Source organism: Daktulosphaira vitifoliae, unplaced genomic scaffold, assembly GCF_025091365.1.
Source record: "Daktulosphaira vitifoliae isolate Bord-2020 unplaced genomic scaffold, ASM2509136v1 Scaffold_1, whole genome shotgun sequence".
NCBI lineage: Eukaryota > Metazoa > Arthropoda > Insecta > Hemiptera > Phylloxeridae > Daktulosphaira > Daktulosphaira vitifoliae.
The window spans coordinates 80,572,822-80,593,395 of NW_026099572.1; the positions used below are offsets into that span (position 1 = coordinate 80,572,822).

Genomic DNA, 20,574 nt, shown 5'->3' on the forward strand with positions numbered 1-20,574 from the left:
AAGAATATCGACCACTGGTATGTTGATGACGACATTTTCATTCCTCCCATACATTTCAAATCCACCCCATTCAATTTTGATAGTGGTAAATACACAGACTCACATATATATCTAAAATCTATATGCAACCTTTGAGGGTGTCAAATAATAGTCAGAGCATTCACAACGTAAGTATTCGTACACCGGGACAGTACTGCTGTTTCGTTGCTGTCAAACGCTGAAAACACTTCATAATGAACTTGTTGACAACGGTTTTGCTGTTGTTTGTGGTTGTAGCTCAACTGGCGTCTGCCGTACCCACACCTGGAAAAACAGATGCTGCAAAAATTCAAAAGAACTTATCGAAAAATAAAGGTAAAGTTCAGTGCGCTGCACTACTGCGTTTGATATAACTAACCACCTGTATGCGTATCATCTAAACCCACGCGTTTAATTTTTATACAGCCAAAAAAACTCAAGAAGTGCTACAATTCGGAAACCAGCAGAATCGTCAAACTGATACCAGAAACTTTGCAAGAACTGAAAAAAGACGTAAGGATTTATTTAATAATTAATATTAATCATTATAATTAATTATTTAATAATGTTTAAATACTATACATCTTTTACACCTTATATAGGGCTTAGAGAGCCGTTGTTACTTTCTTTTAAAGATGAGATTTCTAAAAACCTAGTTCAGATAATAGTATAAAAATGTATACATTACTGAACTTTAATATTTTTTTGATTATTTTTCATTTTGTCTACAGAAGCACCCGATGATCACCATGATCCAGAACCAGTACCTGAAGTAAATAATGCTCTTGAACATTATCCACAATCTCCTAGACATGAAAAAGTAGCTGATTTGTTCTACAATCCAGGTATGAATGCATTATGAAGAAAAGTTTTTTGTAAATTACCTTAATATCATTTTTCAAAAATACTATAAATATCACAACGCAAAAAAAAATTAATTCAACAGCATGTGAGAGAAAATTTTTTATACAATGTATGTTAAAAAAAATGTATATATATATATATATATATATGTATATAGACATTCTTTATAATAATAAACTTTAATTAATCAATATTTATATAAAATAAAGTCATTTTTTATAGGAGTGTAAATTATTATACAACTAATTAAAAATAAATTTATGTATATTTCTGGGTCTGTTTGAATTAAGTTAGTATAACAATAGATAAGTTGCCGGTGGGCTCTAATCATATAATAAATATAGGTTTTTACAGTTTTACAAGGCTTCATACATAGTTATGATAACTAATTCATTTTTTATTTTTTTTCATTTTGTCGCGAAGGAAGGTTACCTTAGACATTTTATCGTTAATCCAACAATATACAGCTAAATTGGAGTAGTTATTACTTTAGCGAACAAAAGGACAAAACATCAAAGATAGATTAATCAGAATTCAGTTTAATGAACTGTAATAATGATTAAACAAACGATTTTTAACTTATTCTAATTATTTAATATTTGTGTATTGTATATTTTCGGTGCAATATTTTAAAATAAATATTATTATTACTAAAACTGTCATATTATAATAACCAAATTTGTCTATTTTCTTTGTATAAATGACTATTTTAACTTGTGAAGAGTTATTTACGTTAATGTTACAACGTAATCAAAGAGGTGTTATTACACTTTTTCAAATTGATAGACATTTTGAGATTGAACATTTTTATTTGAGTAAAAGACATAAATATACTACGTACATCGTTTGTTTGATCGGTCATATATATCAATTCTATTTATTTTGCTAAAAAACACTTAACCAGGTAAAGTGTTAAAATATTTGGTATAAATTTATCTTTTATTTTATTAAAACTCAAATGATATAATTAATTAAATATTGAAATATTTATTAAGTTGTTTTAAAAATATTTACAATCTAGCTTATAACATGTAATTTAATTTTTAAATTAAAATCAATGATTTTGGTCTGATATAGGCAAATGCAAAAATAATAAGTGGTATCTATATTTCTTTAAGTAACATAATTATAATTATTTCAATCAATGAATAGAATTTTATTTACCGAAATTTCATAATATAATCTTTTAAAACTTTTAGCTACTCTAAACTCTATTAAATTTTCTAGATTCATATGGGCTTCAATCACTTGATATTGATGATCGTTATAAGAGAAATTCCTATCACTTTGCGTCTCCAGTAAAAAGGAGGTAAGTACTTTTGTGGGTTCTTAACATTATTGAATAATGCATAGAATGTATTTGAAATACATATTTATGAAGGGTTTAGGTTCTTGATAAATATTCTTTATTTACAGTAAATAGTTTCTTTTAAATTCCATCTGATAAATTACTTATTTTTACTCTTTCAATTTATTTATAAAGTCGAAGCAGTAAATCTGAAATTCGCTTTTACACTTTATTCTAGAATACCAAATTTAATTTACATTATATCTTTTTAATTAGCGCTTCAAAAGGTTTTCAATCATACTTAGATAGTGGACGAGCTAAACGTGATTTAGATGTTGACCCAGAAGAAGCATTGATGGCTTTATTGGCGCTTTGGGAAGCCGAAAGAAGACAAAAAAATCATGAACAATCAAGGTATATTACCCGAAAAAATGTATATATAAAATAATAATTTTTACCAAATATATTATTTGTTGCTTTTTATTTCAACTTATTTACTGTACTTACAGTGGTATACCCTTTTAAGAGAGCGATATGGATGATTAAAATATTTTAATTGTAAAATTATTGTCTTAAATTATTGCTCAAATAATATATTATCTTTCACTTCATAAATTATAGAAGTAAAGCTAATTTATATTATTAATATAATTAGTTTTTCCTTAATTAAATAAACTATTTTGAAATGTAAATTTATAAAACATATTAATCATATGACAAAAAACATAATTGAGTTTGATTAATAAAAACTTTCAATATTCTTTTTGATCAATTGAAATTTAATTTAGAGGTTCTAGGCAACATTATGGTCATTTGAACGAATTTGATCAAGATCCGTACCTTGACAGTGAAGTAACCGATGAAGAAAATGAAGAAATTCCCGGTATATAAAAATAATATTTTAAATTAGTGGTATAATTTTTTTAACATTAAATATATATTTTAAATTTATGCATTTGTAAAAAAATAAATGTGAACAGCGTCACAATTTTAACATTTTTCTAATGGGAATTTTCACAAATAATATGTACTTCAGGTGTATTTTATTATGTATCTGTGCTTTAAATGGTCCAGATTCCGTGGACAACCCTGTAAATCTGTATTAAAATTAAATTTTTCTGAAGTCTATTATGTTAATAGTTCAACTGTAATTTGTAAATTAATTATATATATTTAAAAAAAAATTTTATGATAATTTGAAATGTATTTTTAGACGGCTGGCTAGAGGGCCCAGTAGTACCTGCGCCAGTTTATGCTAACCCAAATAAATATTATGGAAATAATGCATTTCTACGTAAGCAAAGACAAGCACAACGTGGAATTAGGGTATGTATTCATAAGAAACAATAGTATATTCATGTAAGAACGTAGGATGATTATTTTCAGGGGCTGAGTCATTTCCAAGAAGAACCTCAGTACTATAGAATGGCAGATTACTATCGTCATTTCAATTTTTAAAAATAAAAAAAAGAAGTGTAATTTTTTTCACACCTATAGTGGTATTTATACTTGACATCAACATAATATTAATTCATACAAAAAATATAATAATTTATTGTGTAATGAAATTATTTAAGTGAAAATTTATCAATAATATTGAAATTATTATGCATTTTAACTTAATAAAAATTATATTATGTTAAATTTTACGATGTTTAATGATAGTTTAAGACTATACTATACGATTTTAACTGTGTTACCAAAAACATTATTTTATTTATTATAATTTGTAATTGAATGTCTGCGTAATAATTTTATAATCCCTAAAAAGAACTTTTGAAAATTAGCTTACAAAAGTACATCACTATACATTTATAAACATTTTTATTAATACAAGATCCATCTTGTAAAAATCATGTTTACTTATGTGACCTTGCTTTTTACAAATTTTATATTCATAAAAGATAAATAAACAAAACTTATTAACACTTATTTTAATTAAATAAGATGTTTTTAAAAATAAATGTCTGAAACAAAAAAAAAAAGTAAGATAATCATCTCGTTATCTCAACTATTTGAAATTTACCTCATGATTTGACAAGATTTTTACACTAGCTGTTGATTTATCGCAACTTCATTATGCATGAGGAAGCCGGAAAGTGGCTCCCTCAGCCATACTAAGGTAAGATAGCCCGATAAAAAAAGTTAATGAGAAGTTATTTGAAAATCTGTTATTATTATATGACATACTATTTTTAGACGATGTACAAGAGAAGGAAAAAAAATAAATCATTTATTTAGATTTATTCTAATATGATTTTTTAGTTTAAAAGTAAATTTTTAAAGTAAAATTATATTATAATTTAAATTTTCAAGATATTGTTTGAGTAATAGTTAAACAATCACTCTATATTTCAACTTATAACATATGCGCAAATAGGAGATGGTTTGAATACTTCATGTTTCCGTCGTGATTATAAAATTATAGTTGTTTAAAAATATTTTTAATGAAAGGGAAACTGTTTAGAATCCACAATTATAATTTCAGTTTTTTTGAAAGGAACAAGAAAAACATTTATATTGCCTTTTTATAATATTTATTTATTATTTTATTTTTATAATAATTTTCTTTTTTTCTAATTTAATTTGCGCAATGTAAGTTGACATAAATATCGTACTATAGCATTTTTATTGAATAGGTTTCAATTATTTAAACAATGTTGTTATAATTATATTGTATCATTTAAATTTGATTTAAAGAAAAGTGAGATCATGTCTTAAGCAATTTACAAATATATGGGTTGAATTAGAGCTTACAGTAATACAAAAATGTACAACATTATAATTTGTCAATACATTTTTCAAAAAATGTAAATTAAAATGTTTAGATATATGTATAAGTGATTAAAACCATATATAGTTTATAAAAGACTCTACTTTTAGAACTCAATTAAAAATAAATTAATATTTAATACAAGATTAAGTTTTAATAAAAAATTTTTATATGAATATAAAAAAATTAAATATTTAATAAATGTTTAAGATACTCTTATGAATTGATTAACCATGGTTTTATTATAATTTTTAATAATTATTATACAAAAACGAGTTACAACTCTTAAGTTAACTTTTTTTATTATAGTTGAGTTTTGAAAATGTTCGTATATTGAATTTACATGAACAACACATTAAATGAAAGTGTGGGTTATATCTTACAACACACAATTATTTAAATGGCGGTAGACTTTTATTAAACAAAATTATAACACTAAAATAGACGTATAAACACTAAAAGAAAATATATGTATATACAGTAAGGAAAAATAAAATAATCGAAGTAAACATAATACACGATGACAACAGCGGCGGGGTGTAGCGGTCGTGTAGCGTATCGCGGACTAGACAGTCTGAACTGAACTAACTGAACTGACTGATTCTTCCGATATATATATAGCTCCGATAAGGCTCTCGCTAATTCTAGAATATTCTATACCCGCGTTGGTTATCTTATGCGTTATCGAAGTTTCTCGAAGGTTTTTGATAACGAGAACATTCGAGAATATTCGTTGCGTATGTTTTGGTCGCTACAAAAGCTTATTGCCTCTAGTGTATTTTATTAGTATCGGTGTTTAAAAGAAGTTATAGCAGTTTTAAAATGCAGATTTGCTATTTTTGAAAATGCCTTTTTTACAACTGTGTAATTTTCAGTTTTTCATGTTAAATTTTTAAAATTGATAGTTTTTATAACTAGGTTATATATGTTGTTCATTTATAGGCAAACAATATAAATTCTAGTAAATTAATAAATAAATTTTTTTTAAAATTAAACATTTACATTTTTAAAAATTTCCCAGAAAAATTCTGTTAGATGAATTATGTTCCAACTAGTTTTATGATATTACTTTTTGATATATTAGCTTTTAAAAATTTAGAAAAAGTACGGTTAAAGTTTAAATAGAGGTAAAATCTACCCTTAGCAAAATTTTTTTTTGCAATAAACTTTACATTAACAATGGATTATAAAAATAAATTAAATTATAATCTATACATTTCTATAAAAAAAAATTACATTGTATAACATATAATATGATTTACATCTAAACTTAAACACGATGAAAATTTGAATTTGGAAAAAAATTGTTTTGGTAGCTCAATGTGTTTAAGATAGTTAACCATAAATACTCCCTAAAAAATTAACTTATTACATAACATTTTTGATTAAATAATATAAATAGCTTTTTTAACATATTTTAAAACTTCAAATAAATAATTGATTATGTGATTACCAAAAAAGTGTAACAGGGTGACTGGAGCAAGATAATATTGAATTAAAAAAAGACAGTACTGTTGGCAAACTTATTTGGAAATAATTTTAAATATATTAATTAACAATGACAAATAAATACATATGTTTGTTTTAAATCGCTCATATACCATAAATGAGAAAACGATATAATATTTATGTTTTACGACGTAAGGTTTTAACTTGGATATGAATAAAAGAAGTATTATTTGTACAATAAAGTGGCATAAAGGTAACTTTAACACACATTTACGTTGGGTTGTCTTCAGCCGTGCGGCTGATGATTACAAGTGCTTGATGTACACGTGATGATAATTAGTCGAATTAATATTTATTCATAAAAGTAGGGATGACAAATGTTGGGCAGGGCGCAGGAGCTTTGTGCTTTGTGAGTGACGTGGAACTGTGTCAAATTTATTACAATGTTAGGCTTCTATGATTATTCTGCAAATAGATTTAAAATCTGAAATGTTCATAGTGTTTCTTCAATATTTTGACTAATACCATCTTTTTTTCATTTTTTCTTTTTAATATAAGTGAAAAGATATAGTTTTTCCTAAAAATTTTATTTGCGTTTTTTTTTATCTATGGGTCAAGATAATGAAAAATATTTAAAAAAAAATTACCTCTTATGAATTATTAGGTACTAAGTATTACTCATAGAATATTTAAGTGAGAAAGATACATTTTTTTTATTAGGTACAAATACAATAACTGTACTAATTAGTTACTAATTAAAATGCTTAGTTAATTCCTTTATTTTTTTTAGTTTTTCATTCAAACCACCGTTAAAAAGTTTTACTTCCCTCGTGCGTTTAAAATCAGACACACGCATTTTATTTGTACGCAGATTTTTGAAAAATGATGTCTTTTTAAACAAAAGAATAAAAAGATATATTTATTTATTTTAGTACTGAATAACAGTAGAATGTGCACATACAATACACATATTTTTCTATTGCTATGAATAGTATGTACATTTAGATAGTGTTTATTTGTAGCAACTAGTGTGCATTAAAGATTGATATCAATGTTTCAAAAAGAAACTTCATTATAATTACTAACATATTTTTATTCACTATAAACTTTTTTGGTGAGTGGATTTTTAAAGAAATTTTTGGGTAATATCACCAATAAACGATCACTACTTGTGACGAACACACCACTGACTATGATTTTACAATTTGATTGTAACAAAATTTTGTTGATTTTATAATCATTAAATATCTATGTAATTTGTAGAACGATTTTACAATTTTCAATTCAATAAAATCAAATGTTTAATTAATAAAAATTCTAATTTTAAATCAGGAATTGAAAACTTTATTTTTGCAAAAATTACATTTTGCTTAGTATAACCATTAGTATTGATTATTGTGGTTTATAATAATATGAAATATTAAAATTACGCTACCGTGTAAAATAAAATTATAAAAGAATTTTTTGCATTTTAAAATTAATGTTATTTTCATTTTTTTAAAGACTGATCTTTCTTTTTTTTTTCCTCCCCATTATCCCAACTACTTGGCGTCTGCCACTCTTATTTTAAACTTTTGTCACGATCATCCACATCATCTACGCACACATTAGCCATATTATCTATTAATATATTCATGGTATTTATAAATCAGCCGCGCTGACGTACGACCACTTCCAGGATCACTCGGAAGAGGCAGAAGGCCAGAAGTAGGACTATTTGAAGTCTCGACTTAGGTTCCCATCATCTGAACACCCAACTCGTGGAGTTGATTAAATAATATAAATAGCTTTTTTAACTTATTTTAAAACTTCAAATGAATAATTGATTATGTGATTAACTCGTGGAGTTGGGTGTCCATATGTTGGGAATCCGGGAGGCTTGGAGACTTGTCCAGACGTTTACTGAATCTGCCTTGAAAAAAAGGAGGAAGCGGAACGCCTGAGACAGAGGCAGCCACACTGCCCGGTTTTTTTGTTGTGTTGTGATTTATTCTTGTCGGCCCCCGCGAAGTCTTTGCCCCACCTCCACGTGGTGTAATCCGGGCAATGGATCCCATTATATGATCCGGCAACAGGGGAGGTCACGCCATGATAAGACTCATCTTCTAATTAATTTCGGGCTGAGTCCGAACTATAACACGGCGGTGTGAATTTTATTACGGCGTTGATCGCCCTGAAGTAATGCCTCATAATAGTTCCGGATAATTTCGACCGTTAAAAAAAAATTTTGTCAGTGGAAATGGCTTTGTTACTACCACTTTCTGATATAGCAGTACCAAACCCCAGATGGGCTGCAGGAGCTAGCCTCATCACTACTGTATTTCTCGCGTATTCACTTGATTTCGACACCTGGTTGGTACACTCTTTACCAACCGCCGGCACGAAGATATCCGATTCCTCTGTTGCACTAACTTTTCCTTTAAACATTCCATTCTTATATATATTTGATTGTGATGGGATTGCCCTCATAGCTTGTCTTTCGGACCACTGAGCGGCCAAATTCACGCGTTGAGTTAAACATATCTTTGTACACTTTAACGATACCGCATATTCGTCCATGTAGGCTTATTTTACGGCAATTCTATGTATCTATAGGTTAACGACCGCTTATTCGTCAGTCAAAATTAAGGGGCTGTTTATTTCGTGGCTAACCTGCATATCTCCAAGTTGTTTCTCTATCCATAACTTGAGGAGTTGACGAATTTCTCGAGCTGGGAATCTGTGCCCGTTATGACGTTTTGTAACCCGTATAGAGCCCGATCTCGTCGTAACTGTAGTGCAAAAGGGTGCTTTCATATTAACCCAACTATATTTATTAATGTGACAACTTTTAACTTACATCAAATTAAAGATTTTAAAGTAACTACAATATTAAAAAAAAAAAAAAATTGTCCACTTGGATTGCAGAATAATTAAAAAAATGAAATTATAATAATTTAACAAACATTTAATATTCGAGTAAAATTTTTAAATCATAGTTATTACAAATATACAAATTATAAAAAGTAACGGAATTGCAAGGAAGCTTTAATAAGCAGTGATGTTAATCGCTATCAGATATCTGTACTTATCCTAACTCTGTCACAACCTGTGTGCTGATTTATTTTGCTAGAATATTTCAAATCACTAAAATCATTTAAAAAAAAGGGTAACAAATAAACTTTATATAAAAGTTAAGTTCCACTAAAAATATAAAAGTTAAAGTTGTCCTTAACCGTTAATCTTATTTGAAGAGGGGCGTGTGAAAATATATTAACGAATAAATTGAGTAGTAATAAATTAAGTCCTAATTTTATTGGAATCGGTGTATTTTTGAAAAAATTATTCCAAAGTAAAACAAAAGTAATAAATTTTATAGACATTTTGCAATTTTTGACTTTAAAGTCAAATAACTCGTCGGGACATTTTTCTTGTTTCTATCATAAAGTTCTCTTAAAATTCATTAATTTGATTAAAATAATAAAATTTATTAGACGTCCCCAAATATTTTCAAAAATTGAAAGTAATATTTAAAATATTAATTTAAAATTAGAAAATAAACACAAATGCTATACATATATTGTCAATGTGTGTTTAACTCTCATGATGAATATCATTGTTTCCAGAATAAAAATAAATGTAAATGCGATTATTTATTATTTTTAGTGGCTTTTTGAGTTAAACATATTTAATATTTTATAAAAAAGTTATATATATATATATAGAGAGAGAGATATTGAATTCTTCTCTATATCTTTTTGTTCGGCAATTCTTCTATTTTATTTATGATATTTTTTCATAATTAATAATATTATCAAAAACTATTAATAAACATTCTTAAGTATTTTAGTACTAATTCCTAATTTTCCATTTTTTTTTTTACTTGTTGATTTAACTGATCAATCGCTTGCTGTTTGGAAAGCGTATTAATTTGATGATTAAGTGTAATTTGATTTGTTTTTTTTTAAGATTAACTCAATTAAATAAAATTAAGCTAGCAGCTTACATCTGACCTACGAATTTTTGCAAATGCGCGTTACCAATACACAGATTTTTTTCCAAAAACTATGTCAAATCACGCCAAATATAATATTTTATTTATGATTTAGTAAAATATATATAAAATTAACGTACATGCACATGTGTAAATATTAATAAGTAACAAAGTCTACCAAAAGTGTCATTTATTTCAGAATAGACGTATTGCTATGTGTGATTGATTTTGAAAATTACTTAATTCGTCGTATTTTACCATTCGTCGACTTACTCCTCCTTACGATAATCTATTTTAAAAAGTGAACCTATGGACATTTATTATAATTTGAATTTAAAAATAGATTTGTTATCTGTTTAAATATCTATTATATAATAGTACAATTAGTTATTATTTATTTTAAAATAATAATAGACTTTTAATGTTTATCATAAAAACTTAGTATAAAAACCTTATTTAAAAAAAAAAATTTAACCACTCTTAAAAATTTTCTGATAATTTCAATGAAAAAAAACCCAGCACAGAGAGGTCGCAGCACAGTGGTGACGTGGCATAGTTGGATCAAGTATAATGATATTTGACAGTGATTAAAATCACTATAAAAAAAAAAACGCTTCGATGCAAATCTTTAGATAGTGTTTAATTTTAAAAAATTGGTGTATTATTCCAAAAGCTACATGATCTGCTAGTTCTTTATTAATATCCTGATTAAGATAAAGTATGTCGAGAGAAAAAGGGATTATTAAAAAATATTATTTATAAAAGTTGTAGCATAATAAAGTTAAAAATGTAAAAAATAATATCGAGAATTTTCACACAAAAATAGCATTCGGTAGCCATTTTCACCACGAAGACAAGTCCAGAGGTCAATTTTTTTTTTTCAAATTAAAGTATATTACATTAGCTTTAATTTAAGATATATATAAAAGTGTCAATCCTTCCGGAACATTTTTAAAAGTTAAGTTGAAAAAGTTAATTTTTTGTGAAAAAGTTGTCATATTAAATCCCCCCCTGTGGGCAGATAAAGGGTCAGATTTACAAAAAAAATATACCAAATGATAAGTAAAGACATCAAGCATCTATATAAAAAAAAAATTTACTTATCCATACATTTTCCAAAAAGTTATAGCATTATTAAGTTAAAAATATAAAAAAGAATTATTTTACAAAAATCGTAATATTTTATTAACTTTGATGTATATTTTCACCACGAAGACAAGTCCAGAGATCAAATTCGTTCGATGAGAGCTGAGAAAAAGTGGTAACAGACACACACAAAAAAAAAAAATAAACACATCTTAGTAAAACCAATACCTTTTCAGCTTCGTATCGAAGCTAAAAGTAATAATGTATAATAGGGTATTATTTGAACTATAAACCTATTTACGAGGGGACTTTATTTAAATAGGAAACCCTATTTAATATTTCAAACCTCAATTATGTAACTGAATTTCATATTCTTAACTAGAAAAAAACAACTAAAATAATAAAAAGGTATCATATAAAAATATTTTATAGAAAAATTTTGCACACTTACAGTTGATTATAAAATTAATTAATCAAAAATTAATAATTTCATGTGATATTTTTAATCAAATAAGGATTACCTATTAATTTTTCAAGAGTGTGCAACATGTGTTAGTTATATAAAAATAAATTTTACTAAATAATCACGATGAAAGAAAATTAATCAAATATTAATGTTTAATATTTGATACCATAAAAAGCTATCAGATTGCAAATTAGTATATAACTAACCTAAGAAGTTAACTGTGGCTAATATATCTAAAATGACAGTCTAAGTTCCCATAAAAAAAGTTATACAGTTTTAAAGTTTGCACTAGTATATTACACAAATTTTCTAAATTTATATGTAGCAAACATATGACAAATACTATTAATACGTCATTAAAATTTGTGAATATTTTAATAAAAACTTGTGGAAATTATAAATAATAATATAGTCACATTATTTCTTGAAGTATTCATTGTTCGTTAACATACCATTGCATATTTGTCAAAATAAACCGTATAAACCACAGGTAAATAATTTCTAAAAAAAATGTCAAAAAGAATTTGTTTACTTTTTATGACAGTCACGATAGCTATAATTTTATATCAAGTGGATGCAGATAACCCTGCCAAAATAAAAGAATTGCATCTATGGCAATATGTCAAAAAAGAACTCGTTTTGAGCGCGACCGGATCTAAAATATTATTGGAAGACTTGGTAAACTGTGTTATTAATACAGATAATTATAAACTTTCAGATGATGATAATAATGTGTACAATTATGATTATATAAAAAATAACCCATTTAAATTTGCTATAGAAACAAGAATTCTTAAATATATTTGTTTGTTATGTGATTACGCTGAGAGATTAGATATGTCTAAAAATTATCCTGATCAAGCTCGTTCGATATTCTTTTTTGCAATAGATGAGGCACGTAAAATTTTGAAATCGTGTTACAAAAAATATTCTTGGTCTGAGGATACTGGTATAATATCTGATGTCAACTATAAAATAGAGGAACTCGATAAGTTAAACTATTCGAAAATTTTTAAACATTCTAAAAATATATTTTTTAACATTTTAACTGAATTACCAGTTTATAAGAGAGAAGAATACCAAAGAGAAAAGTCTTCCACTAATGTATACACAAAATATCCAGCTATTGTTAGACGTATTTTCAGCTTAAGAACACATTTTTTACAAAGAATTTTATATCCTAATATAAACTTAAAAATAAATGATATTGATCAGAAGAAAATAATGTATAAATCATTAGAAGTAAATGATTTTGATATATTTTATGTTTTTAATCAAAATACTACTAATAATTTGCTAATCGATAATATGAAAAATATAAATAATAACATGGGAAATGAATTTACAAAATTATTTTCTTAATTTAATTAATTATGAATTACAAGATTTACTATATTCTTTTGTAAAACTAACCTTTGTTTATGTTATTACGACGGAAATTTATACGACTAGATTATTCTACAATCTTGTTGTATAATAATTATAGTATAAGATATTGCAAAAATAATAATTATTATTAACACATGTACATTAAATATTCAATATATATGTGTAAAGCAAAACTCATCTAATCAATGTTCCCTTTTAGAGGATTAAAATAACCCTTTCATTACCAAATATCTCAAATCAGTCCCTTACAACTTATCAATAATAGCCACGCAAGGGTTTCTATCACAAGTAACCAACTATAAATAATTATACGACATCTCAAGAATTTCACAAGAGAACGCTTGTAGACTTTTTTTATGTATATATAAAAGCTATTTTTTCGTAAAAACAAGAGTTGTTGGTTCAAATTTTACTCACAGAGAATGTGCATCAATTTAAGTAAACATTTTGTTCATTAGATTTTTTTTTAATATAATAATCTACATTGTGAATATTGTTTTTAGATGATTTATTACATTTTTACCTAAAACATGTTTTATTTATTTTCATTTTTTACCTAAATATTTCTATAAACCATCACTTCTTGACAACCTTAAACGTGCCGAATAGTTCGAAAGAGCGTAATCGTATTTACTCAACATATTCATTATTATTATTTTTTTAGCTTTTTATACAAAGTATTAATATAGCTTAACAATTAATGATAAGAATTAAAAATTAAGTTTGAAAATAAAATTACAATTTATTATTAATAGTATTAATGTAATCTACACGATAAAATTTCAAAATAAAAAAGATCATTGTTGATATTATAATAAATATAGTTAAATTATAAACCAACTAGACGAATAAAAGAAATAACTAGTGAAATTACATTGAGGGAGGTTGAGTAAAGAATAGTGAAATAATTAATTGGTAAGTTATTATGGCAAGAGAAATGGCTAAATAAAATGGAACGAGCCTTATTATTCACTTAACGGTTATAAACTTTACTGTTCCCATCATTTATGGACAAGCGAACAAAGTGAATATTGTAATTAGAAATAAGTCTTATAGCAGTAGTACTTAATGTCCGCGTACGCGTCAGTCTTTAGGCTATGCCCTATTTGTTTGATACCATGTAAGCATTGGGGTAATGAGTGTTAGTAATAGAATATGAACTATAATATATCTTGAAGTATGATATATACATAGATAAGTCGGATAGAGGTAATTTCTATAAGTATATATGTATTATTTATAAACGATAGGAAACTATATCGTGGAATTAAATTCTACATGTTAACGCGACCCTTCCATACCTTTCTTTTTGGTACCATGTAAGTAATCGGCGTATATTTAGAATATTAAGGGATGTATTATAATAATATATTAAATAACATAATAATTTAACATATTAAATATTTAAACCAACTACCAAGGCTTCACGCTGAGAAACACTGAGTTGTCAAAATCTTGTTAATTATATTTTGAATATAAATAGACGTATTTTTATAATCATATTTTGGTTAGTCGTGATTGAGCTTTTAAAATATCGATATAGACAATAGGGAATTTTTTAAAAGTGTTCTTAGTGAAAGTCTAACATTATACGAAAATAATTTGATATGGATATAAAAAATCAACCATTACAGACGCAGGTTCTATAATAAAATATATTATAAATGCAGGCGCGTAGCTAAAGAGTGCTATCCCTCTAATATTTTATTGGCCATCCCACTAAATTATTCAATTATCAAATAATTGAGTCCAAATAAAAATAATTAAACCATATATCTAAAACTTCTTCTACGATAATTCTGGTTATTGTTACATCACGAGTACGAAAACAATAAAACAGCTTGTATTGGATCGCATCGGTGAACACCAAAACAAGATATTATTAATACACAATGGTGTTACCTATTCGTCGTAGAACATGGATGGGGAGACGTAAATACACTTTATTATACTGATTACATAATATACTGATTTTTGTTTCTATTGTATTATCAAGTTAAAAATAAGAATTCTAATTTAAGAAAATTTTAATTCCTGAAGGAATGAAAAAAAAATTATTTAACTAAATTTTAGTTTTTATTACCTAGTATTTTGTCGTTTTACAAAAATTTGAAATCCTCCGTTGCTTCTGAAAAAATTATTGTCTTACCAAATTTGGATTATTTTGTATACAGGAAAAAGCCCTCTAGAATCATAAATTTAAAGTGGCATTAAAAACAAAGAAAAAAAAACAGATAAAAAAAAACCTTGTTGATTTAATAAAATTAAAAAAATGCAAAGACATTGTGAAGTTTATCAATAACGATAGTAATAAGATACTAATTTTTTTACAAGAAAAATATTTAGCAAAAACATAAACATAAAAACACACCTACATTCAATGTGTAGTACAAGATTAAATCAATTATAAATATAACAACCAATAAAAATTTAAAAGTATTACAAACAGACACGCAAAACCCTACAACAGAACATGAATTGCAAATGAGTTCAGATGGTCGTTTAAAAACCAGGCCCGTAGCCAGACCTAACTAGTTGTACGGGCACAAAGTAAAGTAAGACGGGCAGGCACGTATCCAGGGAGGGGTCCGAGGGGCCTTGATTGCTTTGAGACCTTTTTTTTTTTTGCTTGTCAAAAAATTTTTGGGAACTTGGGCACCCCCCGAAATGAATTTCTGGATACGGGCCTGCGGGCAGGGTAAAATTTACAACAATAAATGATGAAAATAATAAATAAATAAATAAACAAACAATAAATGAGTGATGAACGTGTATGCTTTGTATTTTTAAATTTCATGTGCGAAAGAAAACATACAGAAAATATTATTAGGTAACTTGGTACAATGCCAGTTTACGATTTTTCCTATCATTAAATTTTCGGAGAACTACATCGATATTCAATGCACTTGTGCGATGTCGTTCGAAAGCCAAGTACACTAGATCAGCCATGCGAGCATGGGACATTGACAAGCGCTGTGGCCTATTGATTGCAGTCAATGTTGAAAAAGTTGATTCGCAAGTTGCTGTACTACACCCAAATGTCTCAACAGCTGCCATCAATTCGTACGTTTCAAGGAAAGCTTCACGAAATCTGAAAAGTACCTCTAATCTAGTTCCATCGTCAGTCTGTGCTTCTCGCTGGATGAGGAAGTTTTTCACAACTGCCAATTCTTCTTCACTGGGAACTTTCAAACCTGAAAATTTATGAATTTGAGTTACTAGTGAAAGGGTAGTAAGAAACATGCTAGTAAAAAAATTCACATTTACTGTAAATTTTTAGAATTACCGAGTTCCTTGAAAACATTCATATTATCAGTTTTGAATTCGCTTATTCTGGAAATGGCAGTAACTAGCTCTTGATTGTCTGAGAAGCGTCGATTGATTTCATTTATAATAAGATCTAGGCATTCATTGTAAGTTTGTTTTAGCTTCATCTTTGAGTTTTGTAAATCCCCATCAATTGCGTGATTTGCAGAGTATGAAGGTAATCTGGTCTCAGTAATGTAGCTTGGATGCTCACTTGTTTTGATTTTTCGTTTGGACATTGTATTGTTCGTTGATTCGATCATTGGTATGAGCTTATTCGCATCTTCTAAAATCAACTCGAATTCCTTTTGGCTTGTTCTCATAACTTGAAGTTGTTGAAGAACTGACTTTACAACATCAAGCCCGACTTTCAGGCTCGCTGTCCGTGACTGCATTGCAGCATCCGCTGGATGTAAGAGCCCCAAAAACTTTTTTGCAAAAATCAAGCAAAATCGAAATTCTTCCGTCTCTATAACTGTTTTGATCCCGATACTCTTTGCTCTATCTTCTCCATTGAACAGTGTTGACTGGGTGACTACTTGATCCAGCACTCGATTGATTTCAGAGTAGTTTGATGACACCACCTTCGTAATTGCAAAATGACCGGACCATCGTTGCGGTAGCAATCGTACAATGGTCTGTCCTTCATATAAAGAAGAAATTTTGGGATGGTGAAAAAATTCATGTAGCATCACACACATGTCGAAAAAGTCCCTCAGAGAATCATTGTCAGACACTGCTTTTACAACGACGAGATGGAGACGATGGTTGAAGCAGTGTATGTAAGGAATTTTACGATTAAGGTGTTGTTCCAAGAGACCAGAGACACCTCCTTTTTTACCACTCATCACATTAGCTCCATCATAGCATTGACTCAGAAGACGTGACAGATCGATGCTATTCTCACGCAATGTTTCAATAGTTTTCTCGGTAAATGTTTTAGCGTCCAATTCCTTGGTTGTGATAATATTGAGTAAAGATTCTCGAGGTTTTCCTTCCTTTACGTATCTAATAGCGATAGCTATGTTTTCTCTGTTGTTTTTGTCTTTGGTCCCATCTTCCATTAGCGTAAACCATGGAACATCAGATTTCATCACATCAATAACTACTGATTCTCTAACAGATTCCGCCATGATTTGAATGATTTCATTTTGTATTTCTGGAGACGTGTATTTTCCATTATTTGGTATAGTTTCGTTGCATTCAGCTAAAAATCTGTCTTTTTTCAATGCGAACTCGAAAAGTTTAATGAATAATCCACGTTCAGCTTTCTCATCAATGTCATAGGATCCGCGAAATGAAAGTTCATTGATCACCAGGAATTGAACGACTTCGAAAATCGATTTTAAATAATATCTGTGTTTTTCCAGGGTTTTGTCATTGACAAGAGTTGAAATTTCTGTGTTTGAAGTTTGTCGATTCTTTTTTTCTTCCCACATAATCATAGCTTCAACATGCGATCCTGTCTTTTCATGTCTTGGAAAACCTCTTTTAGCATCTTTAGCATTTTTCCAGTTTTTAAAGCCACTCAAAGTATATGCAACATCTTTCATTCCTGATGGTTTGAATTGCATACACGCATAACAAAAGGCAGCGTCTTTTTCCACCGAATACATCAACCACTTATATTCGTGGAACCATGATGCTTGAAAAGAACGATCTTTAGTTTTAGGGTACTGCGTCAAAACTGTTTGTTTGATAGGTTCTCCTTTTTTAGGTAAATCTTCTAGCTCATTCATTGACACTGTTGATGTTGATAACACCTTTACTGAGTTTGATTCAGATTGGGAATCAACTTGAGCATCTACAGTATTCGTAGATGAAGAAATCCTAGGCAAGTTGGAAGTCTCTTCTAGACGGGAACGTTTTCGACCGAAATAATTCCTTATATCCATATTAGTTGAAAAAGATGAAAGTTTTGAAAACCTTAACAGAAAATTGAAATAATATTTTCAGTTTCCGTGACGAAGCTTTGGATATAAAAATATAAAATTTAGTGTGTGAAAAAAAGTAAGTTATTGTTAGGTATTTCATACAATTCAAAATCACCATTTTAATTTTTCTGATAAATACACTGTAAAAAAAAATATGGAAATTTTCTGTACCATAATACTGCAAATTTAATATTCTTTTATATTTCACAAACTCGAGTAGGAAAATTTCATTGAAATATGGAAAATTAGTACACAGTGACTGGAAAATTCTAATTTTTTACAGTAAAATTATAGTAAAATTTCACCACAAGGTAATGGTTAATGACTTTTTAAAAACATAACGAATAATGTGAATAGTAAAAAGAAATAAAGAAACCCTCAAATAATCACAGCACTTCACTTATTTTAAAAGATACCACTTCACTATTAGCTCAAGGTGGGTACTGAAAGAAGATATTTATAAGTATTTTATTTTTATTAAATATTTGACTTTTTTTTTTTTTAAGAATGAGAAAAGGTAATTGCCATTAATATCAACCCCTTGTATCCACCCTTGAGTTGGCTAGCAATTACAAAGCTTTTAAAAAATTAATAGGAACACATTATACATTAATTTGTTTTATTCATAACTGCAATAGTAAGAAGATCGTTGATTGAAGATTACAATCATTCAGTACAGTGACTTTTGCAAAAATTTAGTTACTGGGCCTAGATAAAAAAAATAAAAAGTTTTCCCCAAAAAAAAAAGACCCATTCAAAGCAATAATTCATAAGAAGAACTAATTTCAGATCAAACAAAAATATAATGTCCACAATCAAAGCCGTAGAGAGAAAAGTTTGGGCCCGGGAGGGAAATAATTATGGGCCCCTATTAGTGGTGTTCCCAGAAGCTACGGTCACCCCCTTCCGCCAACCACCTCACATGATCGGATACATTTAAAATATTTATAATTTTTTTATTTTAAGAAACAAAGTAAAAATACAAATTTGAAAATAAGTTTAGTTTTTATATTAAATGACTTATATAATTGTGCGCAATTTTAAACACATAGACACTATCCACCACTGGCATACACTCATACACGCTCCAAGAGGTTTTTCGACATGTCGGAAGTAGTCGTCAAGGAACTTCGTGTCGAAACAATAACATTAACCATTATAGGGTCAAGCGGGGTAATTGTAAATAATCAGAGTAAACGTAAATGAATATTTCGACTAATAACTTTTGGTAGGTTTAATTGTGTATTGAAAAGTGCTGGTCCATGTGTGTGTTGCTATCAAATTAAACATAAATTTGAAATAAAATTATGTGAATTTATTTTAAAAAAATGCATTTACTATTACCCCAATTGTTTACAATTACCCCGCTTGACCCTACACTGCGATTGACAATTAACATATCATCCCGTTCATGAGATTCATTTTTTATAATATTAATAATTAAAAATGTAATTTTAATAAATTAAAACTATTAATAAATAATAATACTTACCTCTACGCTATAAATTGCGTATCCGCGGTTCACAATCGGCGATTAAATAAAGCTGTTGTCTATTCTAGCACTTCTTAGTAGTTATTATCTACACGGACGGCTACGCGATCTTTAATAATAGTTGTAACAATATTATCATTATGTTATGTTATGTTTCAATAATCATTGATGTAAATCGTGACAATCAAAGACAAAATACTGAGAACTGGAAGTCGCCTGTATTCACTGGGTAAAACCGTAAATACAGCAGATATTGACCCAAATTACACGATAACAAGTAATTTTACTCCAATAACTTTTTCTGAGAATTTAAATATGTATATACACATCTTATATTATCATTTAGTTAATATAACGGCTCCCATGCTACCAATATCACTAACAACACTGACCGACAGCACCGACTATATTACGCGAAACATTTTGTGTAACTTCAATACTAGAAATTTTTCTACACATCAGTTTTTTCAGATTTTTTTTTCTTGGACGGGTTAGACGGGCTCTGTACGGGCAAGGAGGTCGCTTGTACGGGCTTC

General features: G+C 27.9%; 3 protein-coding genes across 5 annotated transcripts in view; 2 read left to right on the plus strand and 1 right to left on the minus strand.

Annotated features, from left to right (window-relative positions):
* The first annotated feature begins 82 nt into the window (after positions 1-82).
* Positions 83-3,908, plus strand: LOC126893606 (uncharacterized). 2 transcript variants are annotated; one of them, XM_050663974.1, is made up of 8 exons: positions 83-354; positions 445-531; positions 750-863; positions 2,110-2,191; positions 2,447-2,584; positions 2,959-3,053; positions 3,384-3,496; positions 3,542-3,908. In XM_050663974.1, exons 1-8 carry the CDS (start codon positions 234-236, stop codon positions 3,626-3,628), a joined length of 837 nt encoding a protein of 278 aa, XP_050519931.1. In that variant the 5' UTR covers positions 83-233; the 3' UTR covers positions 3,629-3,908. The 2 variants fall into 2 exon arrangements, with proteins under 2 accessions (XP_050519931.1, XP_050519932.1); XM_050663975.1 differs by having other exon boundaries at positions 3,557-3,908.
* A 12,224-nt stretch (positions 3,909-16,132) lies between these two features.
* LOC126893893 (uncharacterized) lies at positions 16,133-20,567 on the minus strand. Of its 2 annotated transcripts, none has more exons than XM_050664432.1 (3): positions 20,039-20,567; positions 16,593-18,538; positions 16,133-16,500 (listed from the first exon to the last, which is right to left on the minus strand). In XM_050664432.1, the coding sequence occupies exons 2-3, from the start codon at positions 18,505-18,507 to the stop codon at positions 16,133-16,135; spliced, it is 2,283 nt and encodes a 760-aa protein (XP_050520389.1). In that variant the 5' UTR covers positions 18,508-18,538; positions 20,039-20,567. The 2 variants fall into 2 exon arrangements, with proteins under 2 accessions (XP_050520389.1, XP_050520390.1); XM_050664433.1 differs by having other exon boundaries at positions 16,390-16,500; positions 16,574-18,538.
* The window catches only part of LOC126895756 (zinc finger BED domain-containing protein 5-like), a 2,863-nt gene continuing 1,939 nt past the window's right edge, over positions 19,651-20,574 (plus strand). Inside the window, exon 1 of the mRNA XM_050667963.1 lies at positions 19,651-19,719. Within this exon, the coding sequence (XP_050523920.1) occupies positions 19,651-19,719 (69 nt within the window). The remainder of the gene's footprint in view (positions 19,720-20,574) is intronic.